The following is a 19051-nucleotide window of genomic DNA, read 5'->3' as shown; positions in this document are numbered from 1 at the left end:
GAAGTCCCTGATATAGACCCGCGTGTATGTGACGATGGAGTCGGTGGATCTAGGCCGATAGAGATGACAGGCGATGTCCTATAATGTATGAGGTGAATTGGTGAAGATATGAACGTAAGATGAAGATGAGAGTTGAGAAGATACGCGTAAAAAAACCGTGATATGTTGGCAAAATTAAAAGGAAGAAAGTACGCGTCCCATCGACGGGATCAAATTTCATACATGCTTGTGAGTCATACCTATGTATATGCAATTGCTGTTGTATGTTATGATACTCACCGCCAGAAGCAAACAGATGAGAGAGAAGTCAATGTATGTGAACACAGGGCCAGATCAAGAGGGCGCCAGTGAGAAAGAGGGAATCCAAAAGATCTCGTACACAATGAAAGACAAGTGAATCATGGTGCCGGTCTTCTGAACGGTAAAGCCTTGGAATGAACGCTGTCAAATTACGATGCGTGCCATAACTTTCGCAAACCAGCCTGTCAAAGAGAGCAAGATAGAGGTGAGCTCCCACTTTACGGATTTTTGGTAATTGCCATGACATGCATTGAGCGGTCAGCCAAACTCAAGTAGTTTTTGTGGTTCTTGTGATTATCATGCCAATTTCGCGTATTCAGTGAGGGCCGAAAGATAGAGACGACATAGTAACCGTATCAAGTGATCTTTAGCCCATTTACTGCAATGCATGCTTCGTCTGCAAATGGCACGACGAAGTAAGCCGTTGCACATGCAGTCTTCCATAGACCAGCGATGTGAGGTAGTCATATAATGCATTCCATAAATCCCATCGAAGCTTTCTTTTGCTTTTCCGAGAAAGACGAAGCTACATGATACGAGAGAAGAGGATGGAGTTGAGTGATAAGACGAAACGTTTAGTCGAAAAGACCGAAACCCTGCACAGCACGTATCCGATTAGTATAAAGCTTCACCAAAGCGGAATAGCCACAGGAACGCCAACTCACCATGTCGTCATCGGACTCCTCCTTAGCCTCCTCTTTCTTCTCCTCAGCAGGGGCAGCCTCGGCGGCACCACCGGAAGCAGCAGCTCCACCGGAAGAGGCAGAAGGAGCGGCACCACCGGAAGGAACGGAAGCGAGTTTGGAAGAACCTTCAGCGATGAGCTGGATGAAAGTGTTAGAGTCAGCGACATACAGTGACGACAGTCAAATGAGGCAAGAGAAGCAATAGCAAGATCGACTGGGAGGATATGGAGATGTGCAGCAACAAGACACCGAATCCTCAAACTTCCAAGTTTTGCTCCCACCCTATGTGAGACCCTTGCTTGGCAAAATCGTAAAGACTCCTCTTCCTTCGATGTGCACTACCATATGACGCTTGCTGCTCGCTCTTCACATCCAATCCGAACATATCTAAAGAAAAAACAAATGCTCACCTCGTTGATGTCTTTACCCTCGAGTTCGGAAATCAATTTATCGAGTCTCTCTTGCTCGGCTTCGATACCAACGGTCTCGAGGTGAGCCTTGATGTCGGAAGCGGAAGGGGAGGTGTTACCACCGAGTTGGAGGAGAAGGTAAGAAGCGAGATATTTCATCTAAGTAATAAGTTGGAGATCAAATCGTCAGCTAAATCACACCACCGATAACGTTTCTATCTCGGTCCTCAGCAGTCTGTTGCAGAGACGAACATCAACTCACTTTGTTTTTTGTATATGGCACGTGCAACCAAGTTTAAGCTATTACAGCGGGAAGTACGATGAAGCCTTTGTTAAAGATGAAGAGCAGAAGAGACCTATTGATGATGTCGATACGATAGAAGATGCCTCTGTTCACATTCACTGACATTCGCAGTGTCCCGATACCCACAGAAACCAAAAGAAAGAAAGGAAGAGGGAAAATCATCAAAAGGCGGGGGGGATAACCGGAGATATAGAAAGTGGCAGTGAAAGCAGCATGATAACGCCGATGTCGGTGATAACATTTCGCTCGTACTGATCGCTCCACGTGCTTCTTCGGTCATCACCGCTTTTTCTTTCTTCTAACTCGGTTGCTTCAACTTAACCGGACTGATATCAATGTAGGTGAAACAGAGATCATCCAACTTACACATATCATTCCTCTTTCTTCCAATCAGCAATGACGAAGGATCATGTCATCATGTCCCCTTCGTCCTAGACGACGTCCGCTATCGACTGAGAGCTCTGGTCCTTCTTCCACACTGCCAATCGAGATTCCCAAGTTCGAAGCACGAGTCACTGAACTTGGTGCTTTGACGCCAAATCGGATTTCCTTTATCGAGCGTCTGAAGGTTGACCACCTGGAAGATACTCCTTCACCACTCAGAGATCTGGAAAAGGGATGGAAGGATACTAGAAGAAGAAGGCTTGAAGGGGACAAGAGGTTGATGGAAGCTAGAAGCCAATTACCGGGTGGCAGACCTGTATCTAATACGAAAGGCAAGGGCTTCAAGGAAAATAACGAATATCGTTCATCCAGCAATCAAAACAATGTACGGTTCACCACGTTCTCGACTTCCGCTCCGTTGACTCCACCGACCACACCACCGCATTCTCCCAGGTGCTCCTCGAATCTCTTCCCTAAAAACTCTGATGAAGTCGTCATAATCCCTGTTCCCGATCAACCTATCCGGACAACCATAGAGATCCCTCAGGCAGCTGTACGTCGACCGACTACTACCCTTGCGCGACTCACTCCTCAACAGGTATCAAAGCCGACCATCCATCCTATCCTGGCGTATCCTCTTCCACCTACCCCCCGCCCTGTGCCCCTAATCCAAGGCAAGATTGATACTATATATATCTTGACTTCATCATCCCCTTTCGAGCTAATCCTGCTGCTGGATGGAGGAAAGCGAATCAAAATACTTCGCGGGGGAAGAGCAATCCAGACATCCACCGAAGCAAAAAAAGACGGACAAAGAGTACTTGACTTAGCAAATACGGCTGATTGGACTAAAAAGGATGAGAGGGATTGGGAGAACGTCAGAGCTATCGTTGAAAGATTCAAGAGAATCACCACAAACGTATGTTGTACCTCAACCCGTACGTGATAAAGGAGCTGATTTACCGTGATGTCGCCTAGGTCAAGATGTATCACTCGCTAGGCAACCTGTCGATTACTTGTTCATCGCCTTCCGATCTAATACTGAGTTTCCAAGTTGATTCAGACCCTTTGAGTAGAATCTCGCCAAAACGCACATATGAAACGACTTTTACTGGGAAGAGAAATGTAGTGGGAAATGGAGAGATCAAAGTCCGACTAGTTTACTCAAGACTGATCTCCGAGTGCAGAATCGATACTACTACAGTATTGAGAGACAGAAGACACGACGAGAAATTAAGGACTAAACGGATTGTCGCTGTATCCCAAAGCCTCGGTCGACTGCATTACGCTAAGTTAGGCCGAACAGATATTGAAGATGTAGGAATACACTTGGGACTGTTGAGCAATTTCATAGACTGGAGGGAAGAAGAGAAGGAGGCCGTTAGGAGGTTGTGGGCCTTGAAGGACGAATGGCAAAAGTTGGAAGTTAGATAATCATGGTGGAACGAGGTGACTTGGATGATGAAGTGGTTCTTTACCTATATCAGAGCGGTATGTCATGTTGTCATATCACATGATTCACTATGTATCCTGCTTGATAGCCATTTTATATTGTAGCATTTTTATCGTTATTTCTTGGTTGTATACTCTGTAACACACATATATAACTTATATTCAAACGTGTAGTGCGTTTTGTACTGTCTTCTAGTAACCTCCCTTTGAGTGCCACATTCAGAATTCACTTGCTACGGTGAGCATCGGCGTTATCGGGGTTATATCGCTTGTCCACCAAGAGAGAGATTTCAGAGTTCAAGTTTCAAAAGATCAGTCCAAGATAGATGCTCATTCAATTCACGTCTATTCCAGTCTTATTTTATAATCTCTGATGTTGAAGGATCGCTATTGAACGCTCGTATCATCGTCAATACCGTCATCATGTCAAAGCATATTACTAGACCATTCCGAGCCCTCGGCTCATCATGTAGGATTTTGACAAGATCAGCCTCGACCATCGCTGAATCTTCCTCATCCTCCTCAATCTCGCCAGCTTCATCCGAACTCCCTCCTCAATCATCATCTTCATCTTCATCGTCATCTTCATCATCACCATCTACTCCCTCATCTTCATCTGGTGATGTACAAAGTGGAATTCCAAGACAAGCATTTTCAATACCTTACCATCCTGTACCGAGATTACCTACGTTCCCAAATACACATTCTTCGCCATTACATAAACATTACAACCATCCTTCGCCTTTATTCTCACCACCTCATCCATCGAATTATCCGACCACTTTAGAAGATCAAAGTGCTTTGAGGAAAGAACAGAAACTGTCTGCTGTTAGTGGCCTGTCAAGAGATGAGATCCGAAATTTGAATAGATTCGTGGTGAGAAGTAGAAAAGTTCAACATATGACTAAAAAAGGAAAAATGTGAGTTCAAGGTTTTTTACCCTTACTGTACTAGAAGATGTATTGTTTTGTTGTGGAAAAGCAAGAGGTAAGAAGTCTGGGGCAGTGAGAACACGAGCGAGGTCTCAACACTATTGGTCGATACTGTTGCTACTGGCAGATCTGCCCAGATGGACAGAACACACTGAAAAGTGTATGACTTATATTGGAAGGCTACTGGGAATGCAAGGACTGTCAATAGCTTGAGGGTCTGTCCGCTGACGCTCTTGTTCTCCATCCATTGTAGGGGTGTCAATCAGGCTTATGTGATTGTTGGATCGGCAGAAAGAGGTTTGGTCGGATTAGGTCGAGGTAGAGGGCACAATGGCGCTGCTGCTTCTGAATCTGCTTTCCATAAAGGTGAGTTGGGCGAATGCCTTCTACAGATTCATTTTGCCGTCATGGAATCGAATGGTTCTTTCGTGTCGTCCATCACCAGACTTCACTCTGTCGCATTCTGGATGACCTTCAGCATTCACCGCGATGAGCTTCCCCACTGACTTCTCTTTATGGTATTATATAGCCGTACTCAGCATGGATTATGTCAACCGATATGAATCTCGTACACTTTGGGGAGAAGGCAAAGATCTTCAAGGGAAATGGGGAGCTGCAAAAGTACATCTTAGAGCTAGACCACCAGGTAGGTCGTTCATTTCAATTCATCCTCGTCACTCACAATCTTCCATTTGTTTTCAAGAAGTATTCGCATGGACGAAGAAGGCTTACAAGTGAATTGTGTAGGATTTGGATTAATGGTTCCACCCATGATCCATCGTATATTCACTGCTTGTGGTATTAAAGATGCTAGTGCAATGATCGTAGGATCTAGAAATAGACCAGACGTTTTGAAAGCTACTATACAGGTATTACATGGTGGAGTGAGTGATTCAAAATCTCAAGCCACGTATCAAAAGTCCAAATCGATGCTTTCGCCATCAAGTGGGATATCAGTAAATGCTGACATTCTTTTCTACTCTTAGGGCAATCCAGCTGGATTTGGTACTGGTCTATTCGGTAAAAAAGGACCAAGGGAAAATAAAGGTCACGGAATGAAAAGTAAAGAAGAGATCGAGAGGGAAAGAGGGAGATACGGTGTTGATATCGGTAGAAGAACTTAAACGTATGGTCCGATTCAAATGCAACCAACCATAGTTCTACCATTTTACCTCATCTCGTTACGACTTGCTCGGTCGTTTGATCAGGGTATCACTAGGTGTAATTCACAGGAGAAGAATGAAACTGATGATCATAAAGTATTATACAACATGACCCACCGTCTATGTACAGCGATCGATATCTAAATAACGAATGAGGAAGACCTCTCTCATAGGCCAGCAAAAGAGGATAATCTGCCCACCACTGCTAGAACAACAACCGCGACTACCCATCTCCAACTCGGTATCCAATTGGGCCCTATACGAGGCTGACGTATAATGCGGGTATCTGGAGGTGCTTGGGGTTCGGTTGTTTTAGAATCATCTGAGGGAATAACGGAGTCTGAATCTGGGATAGCAGTCGTGGAAGTTGCAGTTATCACTTTGGACGTCTCAACACCGAGGTCTGTCAGCTTAAACATCTATTGACATGAAGCATTGTTAGATAAACTTACGGACGAGGAAGACGGATTGCCTTTGCCCATATCTGGGAGGTCTTTCATCTCAGCTTTTGCATACTGTGGAAAAAAATATTAGCACTTCTTGCCATCTAACAGAGTTAACGAAGGACCTACATCAGGGAAGATGTCCTGACGTCAACGGTCGCATGTCAGCACACATAACAACGATACGCGATAAGATGCATATGGCTCACTCTGAATTTCTTATTTCCAATATTGAAAGCGTGACTCTGCTTGGCCAAAATCTTCTTGTCTGCTTCTGTGGTCTTGACAGCTCCAGCAGTAATCCTGAGTTTCGATGTCAGCTTTTGCTCAACAATTTTCTTGAGCGGGAAAAATTATATGACTTACTCGTCCGAAAGCATGAAGCTCAACAATCCTGTGAGTATAGTTGCAACAGACCATGCCGCGTTCCACCTGATAATCTCGACTAAAATCAGCTTGGTTCCTATAACAAATGGTAAGGATCAATAGATGACATACGTGCTAGGGTGACTGTGCGGAACGTAGCTGTTAGCTTACTGGATGTTTTGGGTATTTAGATGGTCGACTCACTATGAAGTCATACTCATACAGATCTTATGTCCAGTCTCGAATCTTCCAGAAGGGGTGAACATCTTTACATCTGGCGGTTTGAATGCTATCGGACCAGAAAGAGTCACATAAGCTTGTTGATTAACTATGCTACCACGATGCGTAAAATGTGTGAATGATGACTCACGATAATCGCTTGGGAACCAAATAAGACCATGATACTCTCCTCCTGCGTATGGTGTATCGGGAGGTCCACGCTAGTTTTCATGTTAATGCTTTCACTCCCCAGAAAGCATTTCCCTAAGTTGCTTACAATGATGAAATGCCCTGAGGAGGTAGATTAGCGATGATTTACTGAAGTAGTATGGTCGTCTGACTCACAATCAAGTATGTTCTTCTCTTCCGGACATGCCCAAATGAACGGCGGAGGCGATTTTTGCATGGCGAGGTACTCCTGCGAAGATCGTCAGCTCATGCGTATGAGTGGTATTTAGCGGTGGGCTGACCTTTTGGAGCTGCAAAATATACTACGTTAGCATCGCAAAGCGGGACAAGAGGGAATAACGGAGAAGAAGGAAGGAATGAAAGGTGGCGATGTTGATGATGATGATGAGAAAACACACCCTCTTCTGAGCTACTTTCGTGGCCATCTCTATGTCAATCTTCTAGCTGGATCTATGTCGTGAGAACAGTCGAAAGCGAGTTGACGAGGAAGATTCAGATAGATTCAGATCACGAGAGAAAGAGAGAACGATGAAACCAAATGCTTTGAGGTCAAGTAATGAGATGTTTCACACCTCGGTCATAGACAAACTGTGAAAGGATTAAAGGATTGTGATACGGTTATATCCGTGGCAGGAAGATGATGTGGCATATATATAAAATCCTATCCTCCCTTGGGTATTGTTTAGCATCATATTAGATTCTGAAGGTATAACAATACATACATGGCGATTGCATCAGATTCGAGTATAGTGTTTAGAAGAGATTGTATGCATATACATATATATACAGGTGATATTTACGACTTTACACTTGAAAATAATCTCCAATATCCGGTGATTACCATTTACTATACATGCTGTCCTCACATCCGAAATGTAAAGAACATGTTGACACCAGTAAGCTCGCCACGTTTGCTTGCGATCACGATGTCTCGCGCTGCAACAAACATATTCCTGAAAGACAAGACATCTCTACATCTCAATTCGGTTGTATTTCGGCAGATATGTTGACTGATGTTTGCCCCGCATAGTAGTCGGAGAAATCGGCGCCGATCCTCCACTTTGAATTCCAGTATATTTACCGACATAAAGCTGATGAATATGATTCCAGGTTAGTCTGATCAAAGCTGAAATCCATTCTCTTAAAATAGATCAAGGCTGGAGTGTGAAAGACAAGATGGGTAGCTTTCAATCTAAAACCCAATCGAACAGTATGGCAAAGAAGGACTTCCTTAAAGTAGATGGCGAGAAAATCACCCTTCGAGGGGAAGAAGTGATTTTGAAAGGTGAGTAATGATCATTATAGGATGAGAGGTATCAGGCCATTGACCATGTACGTCGATGTTCATATTTAGGTACCGCTATAGGAGGATGGAGTGAGTCAATGCATCTACTAAATCTCCCATAAAGTGTCGCCGAAAGCAAAGTCTGGAAGCTGACGAAATGATGTTTCAGTGAATATGGAGAATTTCATCACTGGATATACGGGACATGAACATCAAGTCCGAGCTGCATTGAAAGATGTTCTAGGTGATGAGAAATACGAATATTTCTTTGAAAAGGTATATCGTACAGCAACGTGGGAAAATAGGAAATTCATATCGTGTACTGATGATAGTGCGCTCTTTCAGTTCCTCGAGTACTTTTTCGGCGAAGATGATGCTAAATTCTTCGCTTCATTGGGAATGAACTGTATCAGAATCCCTGTAAGACTTGTTCATTCCATTCGGTACATGTATATGATATGAGCTGACACATGCCATATATTTTAACTTTATGAATGGATAGGTGAATTACCATCATTTTGAGGATGATATGAATCCAAGAGTATTCAAGAAAGAAGGACTGAGACATCTGGACAGAGTCGTTGATATTGTATGTTACAATCGAATTTTCAACCATCTCAAATCAGTGCATGAACTGAAGGCTTGGAACATCATAGTGTGCTAAATATGGTATATATACTATTATCGACTTACACGCTGCTCCAGGAGGTAAGCCAACAGGTCTTTATTCCATTTTGAGAATACCGATAAGAACGTTTTGATTTAGGTCAAAATTTCGATTGGCATTCTGATAATCCGACTCATAAAGCTCTATGTGAGACTGACCTTTTTTTTTATAAGGAATCAATAAATTCCCTCAGCTGATGGTGTTCCATTGCACAGTTTACGATCATAAAGATTTCCAAGACCGTACAATCATTATTTGGGAACATTTAGCTCGAGTGAGTCATATGCATCGTCTTAAAATCAACAACATCTCACATGAGTAATGAATGTCCCTTGTGTTTCGGTAGCACTACAAGAATAACACCTGGGTTGCGGGATATAACCCTTTGAATGAACCTACGGATGAGAAACATGTTCGTCTAGTCGCGTTTTACGATAGGATTGAAAAAGCTATCAGAGCCATCGACGACGATCACATTTTGTTCCTTGAGTGAGCGCCTGTTTGCACTTGTTCATTGCAACTTGCATCCAGTGACTAACTGATTTTGTTTTTATGTCCTTTTAGTGGCAAGTGAGTTCTCGTTCAGCATGGACTGTTAACGTTTCTTTGCGGCTGAAAGCTGATTAGGATTTCTTGCGCAGCACATTTGCAGCTGATTTTAGTCATTTCGGCGAACCTCTTCCCAACTGTGTGTATGCATGCCACGATTATTCAAAGTGAGTCAAAGAGGTGGTCTGACAAAACCTGAGGGCAATACTCACCGTCCTTTTTGATAGCTATGGATTCCCAAGTGCACCTGAACCATTCACTGTGAGAGGTCCTTCGTCCTCTACCAACGTGGCATACTAATGATGTTTTCGCTCAAGGGTACGAAAAAGCAAATAGAAACACACAAAGAAGCCTTCAAGAGGAAGACAGAGTACATGAGGACAAACAAAGTAAGTTGCCAAACCAGATATTCCAAGGCATGGGCAGCAATGCAGTGGGACACGGTCGACTCGCTGATTTCCTCTCCTCTTTGAACAGGGTCCAGTATGGGGTGAGTCTCTTCCCTGACAATGCTCATGAATGACATTGGACCTGAACGCTAACACGAATTTGCCAGTTGGTGAATTTGGTCCAGTATATCAAAATGCTTCTGATGGTAAAGCGGACTGGGAAAAGATCAATGATACTCGGTTCGATGTCTTGAGTTTACAACTTGATATATATGACAAAGCTCGAGCAAGCTGGACTATCTGGTTGTATAAAGGTAAATTCCTTCGTGTACATGATTTCTCAAACCTTGAAGAGGACTGATGAGCGCTCGTTGGGTTAGATGTCGGATTCCAAGGAATGGTATACGCTGGTGAAGAAACTGCATATGTCAAGCTCTTATCGGAGTTTTTACACAAGAAGAAGGTGAGTACGACTTACGTCCAACAGCATGACATCCCGTCAATCGACCCATATGTCTAAAGCAGGCATGACGGACATCGCTGACTTGCATTTACCGGACATAGCACCTTGCAGCCGACAAATGGGGTGCGGATGATACTGATGTCAAGGGTCTGTTCAAACCTGCTGTAGAATGGTTAGAAGCCAACGCACCTACGATTAAAGAACGGTATCCTGCTAAAGGAGGAGTCAACGATTCGTGGAATGCGACAGGGCATCTATCAAGATTGGTCAGGAATATATTGTTGAGCGAAGAAATGGTCAAAGAGTTTGCAGAGTATTTCAGGGGTAAAAGTACGAAAGAATTGGATGAATTAGCTAAGAGTTTCCATTTCAGTAAGTTTTATATTCGGTGTTGTGTTTGCTCGCCCTGAGATGGCAAACTGATTCATGCTTGGGATCACCAGGCAATTGCACTCAACGTACCAGATTGAACAAGATCCTTACCGACGACTCGAAGCGAGGGATTGGCCAGTCGAGCGAATCCGACGAAAAGTCTTAAACATGAGAGGAAAGAGTATCGAGACTCGAGGATCTGAACGTCTGTCAGGTCAAATCTTTATCGCTGTATCACGATGAAGTGTTCACGTCCAACGCAGGGAAGTGACCTTCGTGCTCTATGCATTGTATGCAGAAACTACTATGGCTTCCACCATTTTTTGGTCACCGCTTCCCTTAGATCGTATAACATCATATCTGCCCAGAGGTAACCGCCTGGAAGAAGGTTTTGATGTAGGCTATAATAAGGTGACACCTAAATCAGTCCCACAGATGGTTGAGGAATAGCTAATATGGACTTACTCGTCTTTTTGATGATCTTCCATCCCTATCATCCTCTTTCCCCACATTCCCATATCCACATCCTTCAATACACTTTTCTGTTCTGTTGTAGTATCTCCCAAATCATCTATAGCGGATTTCGCAGCTTCGTGTAGCGGAGCTAATCTGTTGAGCTTTTGTTGCGGTCTTTGAGGTTTTTGATCTTGATTGCCTGACTCGAAGAACCAACCCGACATTGCTCGTAGAGCTGTTCCGTCGGTAAGCATCGCAAGGTCAGCTTTGATGAACATGAAGTGAGTGTTTCCGACATGAAGAAGATGATGATGGGGGATGAACGGTCAGAAGGTGCTCACGATAATGGTGACTTGCCCATTTCAGTTTCGTTTCTGGGAAAACTTGCCTTGCGTGCATCAATACTTGACGTGTTCTTGTTCTGTACCAATACAGGCGTTCCCTATGAGAAATAGATAATATGTCAGACTTTTAACTCGTTCCCCTGCTCTCGATAATGCTCTCAAGTGACAATGGCGAAATTTAGAAGTGATAAAACCCCTTCGCCTTTAAATTCTTGACTCACTTTGTCAGACCTTGGCTGATATCTTTGCCTGCGGCTGCGTCCTCCCTCATCCATCTTGTGGTATCCCACAATGCCGATCCGACGTATGTCAACTCTGGTGCTGTTGTTGGACGTCCCGCTTTCCGTATATAAGGTGCAGCGAGAAGTGTGAGTCGCGATTCGATAGTGTACGGCGGTATATAATCGCCCTGGAAGAGTATAGAATGGTCACTGAGCATGAGAACAGACGGGCGAAATGGACAGGGTAGACTACATTCTTGACGTCTCATACCTTTCAGGCTGGGAGCAAACAGTCGAAACGTTTATACACTCACTCTCAAAGTCCAGAAATTCTTTTCGTCCAAACCGTAATTGAAGACTTGAATAACCATCAAATCTATTCCTGGTATGTGACAATAATGACCCATATAGCCACCTTCATTTCCTATATGTCTTGATCCATCTCTCCTCCCCAGTATCGTCCCATTTGTATTCCCGTTCTCTGGTTCTGGTGAGATGGAGTCAATATCCCATTGTGGGGAGGGTACATCACGAGGAAGGTTTCGTTTATTTTGATTTCCACTTTTATTTTGACCTTGAGATGAAGCGATCTCTTCTATCGTCTCCGGTAACCTTTCTTCTTCTGATTTTGCTTCTTCACCTTCCATCTTGGGAGGAGAGAATGGATGACCCCATGGCATTTCATGAAATGGTTCACCTGCCATCTATCGTTACCAACAGACAGAAGACACAAGATTGTCAGCGAAATCCTCGTAGACAATCGAGATGTGCCTCGGTATATAGGGTGAGAGCCTGTGATCAATTGAGCACGAAAGGCGTTTGATGGCAATGCCGAGTTCTATCAAACATCCACTCACTCACCTCACAAAGGTATTTTACATGAAATCTTCCTACGCTGTCACCTAAGACTAGAACAGTTCTTCCTTTTGCCCAAGTGACATCTTCCCAATCCTTTCCATCTGGTCCTACTTCCCCTTCCCACCAATCTTTTGGATCTCTAATATCCGATACGCCCGATGGAGGTAGAGTCCTCCATGAAGACCGTAAGAGCGAAGCTAGTAATGCTGGAGGTGGAGAAGATGTAAATGGCATCCAACGATTCTCATGTGGATTCCATGGCGAGATTGATAGATACCCCGGAAGTAAATATGGGTTCTTGGTCGGTGAGAGACCTAGACTATTTGAGATAGCTATAGTGTTAGATACTCGCGTGAACCGACAACGTTGTATCCATATGAGAGAAAGTACAGATTGGCCAGGTAAACTCACTTTGTTTTGATATCCCATCCTCCAAGTTCTAAAGCTATCAATCCAGCCAAGATGCAACAGAGCAAATCACGTACTTTCCGCCATATATGCCATGGTATATACGGTGTGCTCGCCATCTTTTACCTTATCAGAGCCAAGTCGAAAGATCTTGATACTCTTTTCAGGTGTCACAGAAGAGAGGTATACGAGTAATCAATTCTCTATATCCTCCATGTCAACGCGTCGAATCTGAAAATCATAGAATTGATTGTGATTTGTTGTCGTGCCTGGATACGAGCCACTATCAGCATCTTCCCATCCCACTCAATTTACAAGTGTATATAACTGTACTTGTATTCGTATCGTAAGCATTGAGCAAAACCAAAGTTCATTCCAAAGTCAAATAATACATGGGGAAGCAATCTAGCTGTCATTATATACATGCACGCAGACACTTGGGAAATTGCCGAACTTGATAGATCATACCCCGTACTTGTTTACCTTCCTTCGCCAACTACGCCTTCTTCTCAAACCGACTCTTCTCTCTTAACCAGGTTTCTACGTCCATTAATCCAGGATGAATCCTCCTCAATTCAGCTATATCGTACTGATATCCTTCATCTTTCATCCAATCTACCATTATAGCATAATGTTTAGCGAATACACGCATGAGTGATCCCATAAAGCCAAATGTCACAGGTACAGGTTTACCAGTCACATTGATGAATATTTGGTTTAACTGATCCATGGTGATTTCTTCTCCAGCTAATGTAATTGCACGTCCTTGATATTCTTCAGGATAAAGAAAAGCTTTAGAAGCGAATACACCAATATCATCAGTAGCTATCCATCCGACAGGTTTATTACCCATCACATCACGATAGAATGTCATGAACATCTTGATCTCGTACGTTGGTTCCAGGTTCTCGTAGAACATTGTTGGTCTGAAAATCGCCCATTTCATAGTGGATTTTGTGGTTTCAATGGAATGGAACAGATGTTGTTCGATAAGATATTTGGTTTTGAAATGTGGGATTGGAGTTGGATTTTCCCATGATCTCTTTTCTCCACCTCTATCAGTTGAGCTGTAAACAAAGTGTTCAACGTGATTTTTGATACATTCATCTATCCATTCATAACCTTGTTTCACTTCATGAGATTTTTCTGCTGAAGCAGGTTTTTCTTCTTTGGCAAACATGGAAAAAACTCCCCAAATCTTCCCGTCGGGTGATAGAGCTTTAGCATCTTGAAAGATCTTTGAAGGTGTATCTAAATCACCTTGAACAATCTTGATGTTCGACGATTTTGAAAGGAGTTTCCTTGCGCTAGATGAGTTGGCATTGCGGGTGATGGCGAGAATGCTGAATTGCTTTGCTGAAGAAGGTTCGGCAACTAGAGCGTCGATCAACGCTCCACCTTGGTGACCGGTGGCCCCAGTGACAAGGATTGTTCGAAGCGGTGTGTTGTCGATCGATGACATAGTGCAGAAATCTCAACGAACGATGGAGAGTGTGCAGAATGTGGAGAAGGAGACTATACTATTATATATTATGAAAGGCGAAAGTTGATTTGCTCGCCAGCGACTATTGAATTGCTAGGATATGATTTTATTGGCCTCACTGTTTAGGTAAGTATAGGTATTGTGTTGAAGCTGACGTATGGACTTGAAAAGCGCACATGAAATGAGAGTAATATCGCATCATCTCATAAGCCTTTTATACCTCGGATACATCTCAGAATTGACAAGCATTCCCGGCCATCTGCAATTCTGTGAAGGTGTATCTCATAACCACCGCAACGCCGAATGATCATCTTACCAGTTCCACGCACCGCTTTGTCTCGTGTATCGTCCCCGACACCGATGAAAAATCTGTTGACAATGGGAACCAAGAGTATCAATCGTATCGTACCTCGTCGTTCTGCACCTCAACGATGTTTTGGACTTTCGGGCATATCCGGAGGTATATTAGCAATCATTTTTCGGGCATTGGCCATGATTAGTCATTACTCGTAGTTTTCTTCATCTGAAATAAGGAAACACGCCGCCATGGCTCAGAGTGGGAACCATCTTCTTCCCCTCGCGCCTTCAGTACAGTATAAAATTAATATTGATATACAAGACAGCAAACGGTTTCATATGCGGAAGACAAGAGAATGAATACATGCATACACCTATACGATCGATCCCTCCTATATATTCTGAAATGAAATGAAATGATTATTCTTTCAGACGATGAAGATGGAACATAAGACAAAGACAGTAGGAACGATGATTTGAAAGAGGTGAAAAAGGTAAAAGTATTTAATGTGATGATTGATTTGTATTGACAATCCTGCGATTTATGATGTATGTATGCGCGATCCTATGAGAGAATCCTATGAGAACCGAAGCTCCTAACCTAACGAAGCTCCCCTTTTGTGACCTTTTCCTGTTGATGATGATACGCTTCTACCTGAATTTGGATTCTGACCTTGACCTTGTCTCGAGATTGAACCACTAGCTCCTGTATTTCCATTCCCACTTTCATTTCCATACCACAAAGCACCTAATAAATCCTTTGCTGTAGAAGCTATATTTGCCGCTCTACCCATTATACTAGCGCCATCATCATCATCAACCGGTTGGCTGAGGGTGGGTTGAGCATTCGTACCCACATGTGCAATTGTCGCCTTTGCACCTTGAGCTTTGTTTGATGAAGACGATGATGTTGGTGATACGGTAGTCGGAGGATCAGCTTTGGGCAAATCAGATGTGTTCGTGGAAGTGGAAGTGTGAGGTAAAGAAGCTGGAGAAGTGTCTTTCAAAGGTCGAAGGGAAATCTAAAGCTATAAATGTCAGTCAGACCGAATCTCGATGTAGAATATGAAACAGGGGAAATATTCAACTCACTTGGGGCGAAGAGTGGGGTGTGGGTGTATTGGATCGATCGGGTATATAATTCGGTTCACCTTTATCGTTGGAAGCAGACGAAGCAGATGGAGGTTGCCACGATACACCTTCTTGTACTTTATCTAATTGAGGTGGTGACACTACCTTCCTGGGTAGGGCTTGATGAGAACCAGAAGCACCTGATTGACCTAAGACACCTTCGGTAGGTGATCTAGCCGAAGAATTCGAGCCGAATGACCCAGTGGAGCTGGCGGATGTACCTCTCGAGGTAGATCGGTCGTTCAAACTCCTATCTCTCGAGGGAGTTCTTCCTCTGCCCCGTTCTTCGGCTGTAGCTACAGGGGCTTGAGGAGAGGTGACAGGCGAACCAGTTGGCCCGGGTGCTTGTTGGTCATATGATGCGCCGGAGACGGATCCCCTCATACCTCCGATACCGGTTGCTGCTGAAGGAGTATAATTGAAATATGCCATGGGTGGGGATGATGGTTCGGGAATCGCGGCAGTTTGAGTTTGTGGAGATCGGACTTTCAGTATGCTTCGTCCGGGTTGAGGGGGAGATGTTACATTCAATGAAGAAGAAGAGGAGTTGGTTGAAGACACTGAGGAAGGTTCCGCTGAAGGCGGTTGATTCTGCTGTCGCCATTTCGGTTGAGGAGGCGGTTGGCTCACAGTAGGCGGTGTTGATTTGCCGTATGAAGGAGAAGCAACGTGCGAAGGGATGGGTTGTGCGTTTACCTGCTGGTTCTGTTGGCCGTTTCCACCGAGATCAGGTCCGCCAAAGTAGTCATACCCTACACTACCATACTCATCTTCATCCTCATCATGATCTGCCCATTTTCCAGTGTGATGATCCACTTGAGGTGACGGGAAGTCGAATGCTCCATGCGTATTGAGGCTGGGTGATTGATATTCAGGTGGAGGGGCATATATCATTGCACCAGAGCTTCCAGGAAGATTGAGTGTCTTCAATACAGTGGGGGCGATCTTGGCAATAGTCAAGTGGTCAGCTGAGTTGGAACCGGATGAGGAGTTTCGACTGAGTGATGGCCTTGAAGATCTGCTGCTTGAACTGAGCGACGATGACTTCATTTCTAGCATTTCATCATCAGAACTGTCCAGATCGGCTTGTTGTTCTCGGGGTTCGTCAAGGGCAACCATTTGCTCGACAAAAGTATTGAAACTAATATGCCTTTTACCTCCATCTGTGGCTGATCCGGGAGAAGCAACAGAAGCAGAATCTGCACCTGCAGTGGTGTCCGCAGCAGCAAGAGCCTCAGCGCCAATGTCGAATTTCTTTTCTACAGTGGGTGATCTTTTTCGAATCACTGGGGCAGTTTTAGCCCTCATAACGTTGGTGTCCGATTTACTCTGAAGCAGCATTGGTCGTTCGAATTCGTCGTCGTCGGAGCCGAATTCATGACGGGATGTCGTGGCTTCAAGGATAGGGGATGATGGTCGAGGACCGGTGAGCATTTCAGAGAGTGTTCGATGCTTTAGTATAGGTTTTTTCGCAACGGGGAGCTTAGGGTTCGGTAGATCGATACCTAGTCGCTCATCGGTAGTAGCGACTTTTAATGGCCGAACAGGCTCAACATTGGCAGTGTGCAAAGGACCATAAAGCCATGTCACGTCGGAATCTTTCAGCCTGCAGGCGTACGGAGAGCGTACGAGTGAGGTGATCATTGGTGGTAATTGGTGACAATGGTAGGTTGAGGAGAGAGAACGAAGAGAGAATATTGAACAGTTAGCGAAGACCCTCAACAATGTAATTCTGCTTCATTCGCTGTGATTCTTCGGATTTCTCAACTCCGCTCCACAGTACCTTCCGAAAAATGAATGACGGACAAAATTTTCGCTGGATTGGTGGGTCGACGACGCTATACACTCACCAATTCAAAGTTTCTGGGCTGATAGTTTTCAACTTGTTCCTCTGTTTCTGCCATGTTCTCCAACTTGCGTTTTCCAATCTTACACCATTAGCGATTTCGTGCTTATGCCTAGTCATATTTCTCCATGATGCCCAAACGTCTTCCTCTGACCAGTCATGTGATAGATAATCTACACATATGGATGGCAAACGATCTTGGATATCTTCCACTGATGGGGCTGCTCCCGAATCCAGAGGAAGAGAGGTCTGATCGTATCCACGACATTGGTCAAGAACGTGTTGTAAGGTCAAATACGGATGATTTGGGACGAACAAGGTAGAATAGGCAGGAATGTTCCGATCAGCATACGCAAATAACTCATGTCAAGACAACTAAGCATCGGCACTTACAATAGATGGTATGATCTGAGCCATTTTGATATATATCAAGTGGTGTGATCAATCACTTTGATTCAATTTCAACAAGGAGTTATTTTCGTTTGATGGCGGATTTATGCGATGCTATGTACTATATATCTGGGAGAAAGAAAATGTGTGCCGAGAGTATGTGTTCAACTACTTGAATGACTGGATACTGAAGTCTAAGTCACCAACTTGACGCTGATATTATTGAGTATGGCGGGTGACAAGATGATATGCTATGAAATATCGGCGGCGATGTAGTGATGACCAATCCGATAATGCGTACTGCCGTTCGTTTTCCCGTGAAACTGTGTTTTAGAAGCACCAGTTATATGTGAGCAGAAGAGTTAGCTCTACTGAACGATGAGCATGTGTACGGTGCTGCTGCTGCTAACGATGATGTGAGTGGTGAGGAATGAGAAGTGGATTATATCGGTATGTAGAATGAAAAGAAGGATGGAGTGATTGATATGCAGGGTTACAGTGTAGAGAGAGAGAGAGAGCAGCAGTAGCAGCATCCCACAGGGTAATTTATATTTATTTATTTATTATACACCCGGTGATTGAGTGTGGCACTTTATATTCTGATTATGTGTCACCTTGGAATTACCATATAAAGTAAGAACTGATATGTATGGTATGTCCCATTCTTCCGTCTATCTGTCTCTCTCTGTGTTATATCATCATCCTATACTCACTACTACTTCTATACAGCTGACATCTTGTTGGAATAGTCATCAGAGACATCTCCCACTCCGTCTATAACCATATTTACATTTGGATTACAAAGTCACGAGGACATTCGTATTCACCATATCATGCCGCTCTAGGTAGAAGTCCATATAACTGCATGCATGTCCCATATCCCCACAAGAATAGGCCACGGTCAATCCTGTATAGCAAACAATTTGAATCATTAACCGGGTCTGAAAATTCCCATTTCATCATATTACTGAACAAAAAATTCTTCCATTCCAGAATACTCGTAGGGTTCATACCAATGCCGCCGGCCCTTTTCCCATACTTTAA

The 19051-nt window shown here is 43.9% G+C and overlaps 8 protein-coding genes across 8 annotated transcripts; 3 read left to right on the top strand and 5 right to left on the bottom strand.

Moving 5' to 3' along the window:
* Nucleotides 1–875: 875 nt before the first annotated feature.
* On the bottom strand, nt 876–1555 carry IL334_006309 (60S acidic ribosomal protein P2; the record flags this gene model as incomplete). Its single annotated transcript, XM_062938013.1, has 3 exons — nt 876–896; nt 966–1124; nt 1397–1555. The coding sequence occupies 3 exons, from the start codon at nt 1553–1555 to the stop codon at nt 876–878; spliced, it is 339 nt and encodes a 112-aa protein (XP_062794064.1).
* A 554-nt stretch (nt 1556–2109) lies between these two features.
* Nucleotides 2110–3518, top strand: IL334_006308 (uncharacterized protein; the record flags this gene model as incomplete). Its single annotated transcript, XM_062938012.1, has 2 exons — nt 2110–3003; nt 3063–3518. The coding sequence occupies 2 exons, from the start codon at nt 2110–2112 to the stop codon at nt 3516–3518; spliced, it is 1350 nt and encodes a 449-aa protein (XP_062794063.1).
* A 441-nt stretch (nt 3519–3959) lies between these two features.
* Nucleotides 3960–5592, top strand: IL334_006307 (uncharacterized protein; the record flags this gene model as incomplete). The annotated part of the gene is made up of 5 exons (XM_062938011.1): nt 3960–4456; nt 4722–4834; nt 4998–5114; nt 5216–5352; nt 5455–5592. The coding sequence occupies 5 exons, from the start codon at nt 3960–3962 to the stop codon at nt 5590–5592; spliced, it is 1002 nt and encodes a 333-aa protein (XP_062794062.1).
* Nucleotides 5593–5798: 206 nt separating this feature from the next.
* IL334_006306 (uncharacterized protein) lies at nt 5799–7273 on the bottom strand (the record flags this gene model as incomplete). Its single annotated transcript, XM_062938010.1, has 11 exons — nt 5799–6041; nt 6084–6146; nt 6204–6218; nt 6284–6377; nt 6441–6506; nt 6573–6584; nt 6645–6729; nt 6811–6880; nt 6937–6950; nt 7005–7077; nt 7247–7273. 11 exons carry the CDS (start codon nt 7271–7273, stop codon nt 5799–5801), a joined length of 762 nt encoding a protein of 253 aa, XP_062794061.1.
* Nucleotides 7274–8024: 751 nt separating this feature from the next.
* IL334_006305 (uncharacterized protein) lies at nt 8025–10739 on the top strand (the record flags this gene model as incomplete). The annotated part of the gene is made up of 17 exons (XM_062938009.1): nt 8025–8133; nt 8203–8223; nt 8303–8409; nt 8479–8553; nt 8636–8722; nt 8790–8841; nt 8900–8947; nt 9016–9074; nt 9147–9289; nt 9442–9516; nt 9577–9610; nt 9667–9738; nt 9827–9839; nt 9906–10052; nt 10119–10201; nt 10303–10573; nt 10645–10739. The coding sequence occupies 17 exons, from the start codon at nt 8025–8027 to the stop codon at nt 10737–10739; spliced, it is 1491 nt and encodes a 496-aa protein (XP_062794060.1).
* Nucleotides 10740–10877: 138 nt separating this feature from the next.
* IL334_006304 (uncharacterized protein) lies at nt 10878–12979 on the bottom strand (the record flags this gene model as incomplete). The annotated part of the gene is made up of 7 exons (XM_062938008.1): nt 10878–10974; nt 11039–11264; nt 11371–11471; nt 11595–11782; nt 11909–12298; nt 12456–12771; nt 12864–12979. The coding sequence occupies 7 exons, from the start codon at nt 12977–12979 to the stop codon at nt 10878–10880; spliced, it is 1434 nt and encodes a 477-aa protein (XP_062794059.1).
* A 377-nt stretch (nt 12980–13356) lies between these two features.
* Nucleotides 13357–14322, bottom strand: IL334_006303 (uncharacterized protein; the record flags this gene model as incomplete). The annotated part of the gene is made up of 1 exon (XM_062938007.1): nt 13357–14322. The coding sequence occupies one exon, from the start codon at nt 14320–14322 to the stop codon at nt 13357–13359; it is 966 nt and encodes a 321-aa protein (XP_062794058.1).
* Nucleotides 14323–15236: 914 nt separating this feature from the next.
* On the bottom strand, nt 15237–18034 carry IL334_006302 (uncharacterized protein; the record flags this gene model as incomplete). The annotated part of the gene is made up of 4 exons (XM_062938006.1): nt 15237–15662; nt 15733–17377; nt 17622–17866; nt 18011–18034. The coding sequence occupies 4 exons, from the start codon at nt 18032–18034 to the stop codon at nt 15237–15239; spliced, it is 2340 nt and encodes a 779-aa protein (XP_062794057.1).
* Nucleotides 18035–19051: the final 1017 nt, after the last annotated feature.

Source organism: Kwoniella shivajii, chromosome 8 (genome assembly GCF_035658355.1).
Source record: "Kwoniella shivajii chromosome 8, complete sequence".
NCBI lineage: Eukaryota > Fungi > Basidiomycota > Tremellomycetes > Tremellales > Cryptococcaceae > Kwoniella > Kwoniella shivajii.
The sequence above is the reverse complement of the archived record's forward strand: the minus strand, read 5'-3'. Positions and strand labels throughout refer to the sequence as shown.